Below are 8,633 nucleotides of genomic sequence, written 5' to 3'. Positions count from 1 at the left end.
AAAAAGTACCCGACTTAAATGCTTAGATTTGAGGAAGAATCATGTTTAGGAAAGATTATATTGTTATAGGTGCTAATGGTGCTAATTTAAAGCTGACCCACATGGAGAAAGCTACCAATGACAATGAGGGTTTCCATGTTATCTTCTAGTTTGATTTATGAATTGTATAGGCCCAACAATAAAGGTGGAAAACAAAGTTTGGGCTCCATTAGGATAATAATGTCGTGATTTTATTGGATTCCAAAAAGTTGTGCTTTACTCAAAAAAATACTTTAATATGCCCAACAAACTTGACAATTATGTACTAGAATGTAATGACCAAAATACTGGTATCGTCATACAAAACTCTCCAATTGTTGTTAGACCTATAATTAGGGAAATTAACTGCTATAGTGAAGACACTAAGAATATTTGGTTATTTAATATTTTCAGAAAAAAATTTCCAACCACTGGCTTTCCCGATGTTTGGATCATAACTTTTATGAATTCTAACATCAAATTCACCTCAAAAATTAAGAATTAAAGAGAACAGGAAGGGAAAAAAATTGACTTGTCTTGCTCTCAGTTAATAGCAGATTGCATCTTTCGTTATTGAGCTGAAAGATAACCTGGGCTTATCTGATCCAAAGCTGAACTTAATGTCTGAAGAATCATTTTGGATTGCAGAACTGCTCGTTGAGGGGAAAGAGAACACAAGGGCCGAGCTAGACTTGCTTGAGCCAAATGTGTATGAAGGAACAGCCACTCCATCTTTGGGCTGATGCTGACCGCTCACCAAGAATGATGGCACGATCGATGGTGTTGGCGGTTCGGAAAGCACCTCAGAGGATGTAGAAACAGGAAAAGTAAACCCAGATCCCTGATCGGAAGAAAATGTCCACTTCGAGTCAGGCTTGTTAATGGATATAGAAGACAGGACAGGCTTAGTCCCTGAAGTTGCAGGCTTCTTTTGTAGATTTAGCACCTGAGAGGAGGTAATCATTGTGACATCCTATCAATATATTGTATAAATGACGTTTCAATGCACTAAGTTAGGAAGTCATTAAAACAGTAATTTAGAAACTATACATACCCCATGCAAACTTTTGATTTGAGATGATCTGCCCCCATTGCCAAGGAAAACATCAGAACGAGGAGGATTGCTTACAGAATCAACAGCTTTTGCAGTATTTTCTTGGCGCGGATTCATAAAAAGAGAATTGCCTTCGTCAGCATTTTCTTGAGCAGATTCCTCTTGGCCATCTATATTCACTATCTTATGAGAATCGTACCCTTTTACATTCAGTACGCTGTTCTGTCCATTTGGATCAGTTGGAAGGGTACTGGAAGAAACTGGTTTCTTCCACGCAATGGCTAGCTTTAACTCCTCTGACTTGTCTTTGGGAGTGGGAGGATTTCTGTCTATATGCTCCAAGATAGTCCTAGCGATCTGACTAGACTGAGGATGAACAGTTGGTACACCCACATCAAAACTGCGATTCTTTCTGTCTACTGACTGAAATTGGGAGCTGCTACTTGATCCTCCAGGTTCAAAATTCCTGTTGACAGGAAGCAAGAAACCTTGGGAAATATTGGAATTTTCCACCTTTGAAGGTCCAACTGAAGAGCCAATAAAATTGGATCCTCTGAAAGGTGTTTGTGTAGAAATTTTATGTCTTGGCCTACGAATTGGTCCTACAGATCCGTATTCATCTTCCAATACATCACTCCTCGGCTTCGCCTATCAATATTGAGTGAAAAGAAATACGTATGCCAAGTCAATATATGAACAGATATAGCAATAAGCGTAAAACAAAATACTCTAAACGGTAACACTTTCAACCGAATCACATATGTAACTGTTTGCACTGGAAACCACAGATACAGGAACTGCACAGAAAAAATGAGTTCAGCCGCAGCCAGCCAGTAACTTTAGCTGCCACGCTTAACAGTGATTTATGCACATTACATTCACTTATTCAACTTAAATCGGCCATTTTACCAATTTAAAAGGCTCAAATTACCCTTCATTGCAGCTGTAAGTTGAAAGAGTACAGTAATGCTTTCAACCCTATGTTAGCACTAGAAACCATAGATGAAGAAAACGCCACAGAAAAAATGAGTTACAGCCGTAGCCAGAGTAAATTTAGTTGCGCCACCTAAGAGTGCTTTACGCACATCACATTTACTCGACCATTTTATCAATTCAAAAGGCTTAAACTACCTTTCATTGCAGCCTACTGCTGCAAGAATGGAGTAGAAAGAGGTTGAATAAAAACAATGCGTTCTAACCAGAATGATTGAAAGGGGGAACAACTCAAAAACTAAAATAAAACAACAAAAGCAACAGCAACCATTCCTTTCATAGATCTAACATTTACGAAGTTGGATATATAAAAAGTTACCTGTCCAAATACAGGAGTTTGCAACTTTTGCACCGAAGTGGGTGGCCTCAGCCACTTATCTCTCTCAACTTGTGATGGGGTTAACTGACAGAATGGAGGAAAGAAAAATAATCTCACATAAAGCACGCCTTATCACTAGTGTAAAAGTCAATACCAGAAGTTTTAGTAAAACAAATACCTTGGACTTGGACTTTGAAAAAATCGTTCGAGAGTAAGGGGTTCGCGGAAAATTATGAAGCCCAACTCTTGCTCTATGAGTTTGAGGGGTAAAATAATCACGTTGATCCTGTACCATGGCACCTGGCCAGTATGCAGATGGCTTTGGTGAAGGTGGTGGAATAAATGGCTTTGATGGAAGCTCAGCACCAAAAAGTAAACTCCTTTCATTTCTAGATATCATTCCCCTAGAAGAATTGTCTGTGTCTATTGTTCGGCTTCCCATGTATGCTTTTGCAATCTCTATCGGAGAAGCAGCGACTTCTGGCATCTGCAGAATTCAGCAGAAAAGGTAGAATTATATGCAAATTCTCCGTTACCAAAAAAACCAGATTATGGCGAACGGTCCAGTCATCTGCATCAGATGGCCGGAGACTGCAAATGATGGGAATCCTATTGATATTGATGAATGGCACAAGATCTTTAAGTTGAAGGATTTAATATATAAATGGATAAGATTGCAAGACTTTACACTATTGAAATTTTTTTCAGAGCATAGATCAATAATCAAAAGCAAATTAATCGCAACACGTACAATTGACTGGGGAAGGGGTGTTGAGGTTTTCCACAAAGATCCATGCAAATCTCTCTGACTTCTCTCAGATGTCATTTCCACAATTTCCTGGGATGCTGCAGGACCTTTGGTCTCCACAGGCGCTTTGGTTTCTCCTCCTGGAGTCCTGCTTTGGTATTTCTTTTCTTTCTCCACATTAGGAAGTTCAACAGCCCTTGAATTAATAACTTCCATTAAACGGTTCACTTCATCCCTGCAAAGTGATGGAGAAATCTTAGATAGGCGACATACAGAAAAGAAAATTTGAAAAAGTGACAGCAGAGGAATAACAAAAATATGAATTGTAGATTTCCATTTTTCAAAGATTCACTCACTATTTTATGAAACTACAGCCTCATTCTACAAATGTGACGTTTCGATTTCAAAGTTGCCCACCCAGAGTATTTCTGATGAAAAAATGTGAAAAAAAGCATTGTGCCCTTATTAAATTTTTTTGAAACTAAAGCCTCGTCCTACAAATGTGATGTTTTGATTTCAATTTTGCCCACCCAGAGTATTTCTGCTGAAAAAATGCGAAAAAAGGCCCTGAAATTGCATTGAAAAACACTTGTTTTCTATGCGAAATAGGTCATTCATCTTTGTACAAAATTTTACAAAACTACAGCCTCATCCTAGAAATGTGATTTTTTTATTCCAATGTTGCCCACCCAGAGTATTTTTTCAAACCATTATGCCCTTAAATTGCATTAAAAAACACCTTCTTGGTGAAATAAGTCGTTCATCTTTGTGCAAAAGAAGGGATTGGTTAGACCAAATGGCATTACTATCGAACTTTATCTTCAATTTCACTTCAGTCCTTGACATTTAAAGCGTCCTAAACTTAACCTTGATCTACCAGTTTGTTTTAATTTTAGTCCTTTTCATCAGTTGGGTGATAAAATAAGGATGGAATACACACGTGATGTTGACAGAAAATAGCATTCTGCTAACAAAACACAGACTAAACATATTTCTGAACCAAATATGTAAAATAAACTCTGCTAATTGAATATCATCCATATTTTGTATCTTTTTAACTTGCAACTAATGAAAAGGACTAAAATTGGAACGAACTGATAGATTGGGCTATGTTTGGGACATTTTAAAAGTCAGATGCTAAAGTGGATTGGCAGTACACTTCAGGGACCATTGTGTCAATTTCCTATTTGTATTTAATTTCCTATTTATTAATAGTCCTAGACTAATAGCTATGTGCCTATGTTAATTTTTTTTTTTTAAATAAGGAAATGACTTTTATTGATAAAAAACAATCAATTACAAAAAGGGGGAGGACAAGGTATCCTCATAATAAGACAAGAACAAAAGCGACAAAATTAACAATAAAAAACCTATCACATCCTTCCAATTTAGAACAATTAAAGAAAAAGGAAAACCCTTAAAAGTTTTGTCTATCGACACCCATAAGGAAGCTGTAAATTTTGCTTTCTCATAAAGATCAATGACATCCATCTCCTTCTCCTAAAAAATTCTAGCATTTCTGTCCAACCACAAGGTCCAAAAAACTGACAGAACCATGCCTATGTTAATTGCTTTTCAGACTTTTTTTTTTCTTTTTTGGAATAAGAATAATTGCTTTTCATACTTGATGAACGAATGAACGAATTATCTCCCCCTATTTCCTTTATCTCTTTAATTTCTCTCTCTAGATTCTATTCTATCTCTGGATTCTCTCTAAACTCCTCTCCATCTATCTGTTTCTTCTCTATCTTCCTATTCTCTCTTCTATCTTATGCTTTTTAAGTTCTTTGTTCTTTCTCTCCTCTTCTAGTCTCTCTCTCTAGTTCTATATCACTATGTGTGTATCCGCACAAAGAATCTTTATAAACTACGAAGACATATAAATTTTATAATTGGTTGTTTTCGTCATCAAAAATTGCTTTGTGGTAACAAAGTGAGTCCGGGCCTTCAAATTATCTTCTTAATGCTCTTACTATTTTTAAGAAAATTTTTGGATATAGCAACCTAAATTCAAAACTTAGAACAAGTTGCACCAGCTTTTAAGGTGGCCTTTGGTTCCTGTTTAGCAATGGGTGTTTGGCAAGGATTAAGGATATCTATATAATCAAATACAACGTCTAGCCACACAAATTAGAAGGGTTTAAAATTTTTTTCCTCAATTTTGTTTGTGGTCAACGGGTTAGTAGAATGGGAAAATTAAAATTCAGACTTGTGTATCAAAAGGAATGGGGTTGTAGTTCCAAGGGGTAGAGGGTAAGGTGTGTTTTTTAAGTAGGTAAAACTATGAGGTAATAAATGTTTTGTAATTATCCATCTAATAAATGTAAACCCCACCCCCCGCGTCCCCCCCAAAAAAAAGAAAAAAAAAACAACATCCATACAAACTAGTGAGATTGTGGAACCTTTAACGCAAATAAATTTCATATGCACTCAAACTATACGACAATAGTAGAAAAAATGAACAAACTACAAAGACAATTATCAAACCAAGAACATTTAAAATAAATAAAATGAAAGAGAACCAAGGACCATTACTTGCCTGGAAAACTTTTTCCCTTTCAATAGGTGTTCAATTTCAGAAAGACCATTCTCATTGGGCAGGTCACCCTTTTGGTCTTGTTTCTGCCAAACCAAATCAGAAATGCTCTCTGAAACATCTACTGCTTTGCTTGTACCAACTACACCAGTTGTTCTGGACATCTCATGCTACAATAAATTATTATCAAAAGCGGCAATAAAATAACACAATCATTTTTTTGGACAACGGAAACATCAGGTAAAAGTTATATAGCTTTCAAGAAAGCAAAAATAACATCAAGTAACTAGTTAAGATAATCAATCAGTTAAAGTTTTGCTATGTATATCACCAAAGAGAACAGACAAATTTAAATATGTATAACAGTATAACTAAACTTATCAGCTGCATAACCTTGTGACGGCAGAATTAATGCGATTACCCCTTTTTCACCCTTGAAGAACCTAACAAAGTTGTTATTATTTGAACTTTTATGAAAATGATATGACAAGCTTTTAAAAGAAAATCAATGCTAGTTTTTGTTAAAGGGAACATAGTGGGGAAAACAAGTAGACTTTAAGAAAGCAATTGTTAAGTTCACAGTGTTTGGGGCAAGAAGAATGTGAAAAGGGAAGATTTTGGCATGCTAGCATTCAGCTCTGTGAAGCAGAAAAGCCCACAAGCACTTGTGTTTATTACTTAGAGAGAGAGAGGATATAGTAAGGGAATAAGAAAAAAGAAAACACCATACTCAAAAGACAAATGACTAAGAAGCCCGTTGATGTTAACATTATCCATCAAATCATAATATCATTTCGGAACTCAAGCTTCATAAGACATCAGAAAGTTAAGCCTTACATTGATTGTGCAATTTTGATAATCAACACCGGCATCCTGTTGTTGTGCCTCTGTTTCGGACTCCGAGTCATCTGTTCAACAACCCCTCAAGTCAGAAAAACAAAAGAAACTCATCAAAGTTAAGACACCCATCAGAAACCGTAGTTGGTACAACATAGAAAGCATGAAAGACCACATCACAGATATTGCACACCTAGACCGATTCTGGTAGGCAATACTTAGCTATCTTTCCACAACATAGAGAAAAGTATGGCCTTGTTCCGGGAACTTATATAAGTAGTTTTCCAGGAAGGGAAATGCTAAACTAATTAAGAAAACAAACGCTTAAAATGTGTCAGATTCTATAATTACATTACTATTTCTACATTTCCAAGATTCTCACTTTACAAAAAAGATGATTTCTTTTCGGGAAAAAAAAAAAAAAAGTCTCTGTTATTTGGTTATGTGAATTTGTGAAAGACAATGTTTTTCGATAGTTCATACACATTAGCCTGTAAAGGTCGTAAAATGCCTTTTCTAATGTAACAAAAGTAATTGTCCAAGGTTTCATTACTTTGTCAGAAAAGTCAATGTCCAACTCAAACCAATCATAAAGGAACAAAATTTCACTAGTAGCATTATCAAAGCCCAAGCCTTTAACCCCAAAAAAAAAAAAAAAAACACCAAAAAAAAAAAAAAAAAAAAAAAAAAAAAAAAAAAATGCCAAACACTTCATCAGAATCTAATCCAACCCGAAACTAAAATCACTCTCCGAAACCACTAACCCTACCATCAAAATCATAACAAAGGGTGAAAAGATCGATTCTTTTAGTGCAATCTTCACTTCCAAAACCCTAATTAACCAATCAAACGTGCATAAAACCGAAAATCGCAGAAACAAAATCAAACACTCGTAGCTTGAAATTGAAGCTTGAACGTACCGTGATCCTCCGTGTCGGAGCCGGCGATCGGAGATTTCGAGAAGAACGAGGGGAAAATCAGGGAGGCTCCGCCGCTGATGAGGCGGCAAGCAGGATCGACGAGCTTCGACAGCCAGCGGCGCTGTCCAGTCAGGGCTTCACTCGCCGCATGAGGACGGGCGTACGGCGTCGATGGCGGCTTCCGCGCCTTCCGAAGCTTCCCTCCGGCGCCTCTCTCTTCCCCATATCGCGCAGCGGACGACGTCGTTTCGACGTCTTTCTCCATTGTTTTGTTTTTGCTTCTCTCCCCTCCTCCCCAAAAACGCAACTGTGGCCGCACTTCTTTGGTGCGCGAGGAAAGGGAGTTTTTTTACCCTTTTTCTTTTTATTTATCAATAATACCAAAAACAGTGTTTTCTCAAAATACCACTTTAACTTGTCTTATCATCAAAATACTCAAAATATCTCCTCTATTTATAAAAATAGACCCAAAAATTTCTAGCTTCATCATTATTAGGCAATAAATTATCTAGGAGATGCATTTGAGAAAATAACATTTAATAGAGCATAGGAAAGAGACCTTTAAACAGGGACGTATTTGAGAAAAATTATGCTGACATGACAATGAGAAAAGAAAAAAATATTCATAGGACCACATTTTGAAAAAGGTATAGATTAAAAAGAGTATAAGAAATATATCCGTTCACTGATTCGAATTTAGAATTCGAGTTGAGATGTAATTTTATATGAGAACTTTTTACTGTAGTAAAAAAGTTAGATGTAATTGTTTGTGAGAGCTTTTTACGGTGCATCCAAGAAAATTTATTTCCATAGGATGAATTTAAAAAGAAAATTACGCACATTAAAAATATGAAAAAATAAACCCAAAACAATGGGTTAAATTGGACTTTTCAATTAAAATTTGTGTTTAGGTTGAGTATTTTTAACGCGTCTACAAGTAACAAATTTAAAATGTAAGTACCAGTTGAGTCTTTTTTATTAAGTTTATTGAATTTGTTGCAACAAATATAGGAAATGTTGGGAATAATATCCTATAAACATTAGATGTAATAGGATATTTATTATTTATTTAATAAAAAAGTTTATTCATTATTTTATGTGCATATATTAATGAATATTTTATGAATATTATTAAAAATTCTATGATTATTTATGTGACCTTAAATATTGTATACAAGTGTTATATACAAGAGGATAATATATAAGGA

At 35.7% G+C, this 8,633-nt stretch overlaps 1 protein-coding gene across 1 annotated transcript; it reads right to left on the bottom strand.

The window, feature by feature from the left end:
• Positions 1-248: 248 nt before the first annotated feature.
• On the bottom strand, positions 249-7,779 carry LOC21395564 (nuclear pore complex protein NUP1). Its single transcript, XM_024171371.1, has 8 exons — positions 7,426-7,779; positions 6,506-6,576; positions 5,672-5,838; positions 3,136-3,367; positions 2,563-2,871; positions 2,385-2,468; positions 1,073-1,720; positions 249-964 (listed from the first exon to the last, which is right to left on the bottom strand). Exons 1-8 carry the CDS (start codon positions 7,688-7,690, stop codon positions 566-568), a joined length of 2,175 nt encoding a protein of 724 aa, XP_024027139.1. The 5' UTR covers positions 7,691-7,779; the 3' UTR covers positions 249-565.
• Between the last annotated feature and the right edge of the window lie 854 nt (positions 7,780-8,633).

Source organism: Morus notabilis, unplaced genomic scaffold (assembly GCF_000414095.1).
Source record: "Morus notabilis unplaced genomic scaffold, ASM41409v2 Scaffold238, whole genome shotgun sequence".
In the NCBI taxonomy this organism is placed as follows: domain Eukaryota; kingdom Viridiplantae; phylum Streptophyta; class Magnoliopsida; order Rosales; family Moraceae; genus Morus; species Morus notabilis.
This window is presented reverse-complemented; position numbering and strand designations above follow the sequence as displayed.

What these genes read in the sequence shown, in the direction of transcription:
- LOC21395564 (XM_024171371.1), bottom strand. Translation starts at nt 7,690, where the DNA reads ATGGAGAAAGACGTCGAAACGACGTCGTCCGCTGCGCGATATGGGGAA. An exon ending in CTCCGACACGGAGGATCACG is followed by an intron (nt 6,577 to 7,425) that starts GTACGTTCAAGC and finishes GTTGTTGAACAG; the next exon opens with ATGACTCGGAGTCCGAAACA. An exon ending in AAACTCCTGTATTTGGACAG is followed by an intron (nt 1,721 to 2,384) that starts GTAACTTTTTAT and finishes CAATATTGATAG; the next exon opens with GCGAAGCCGAGGAGTGATGT.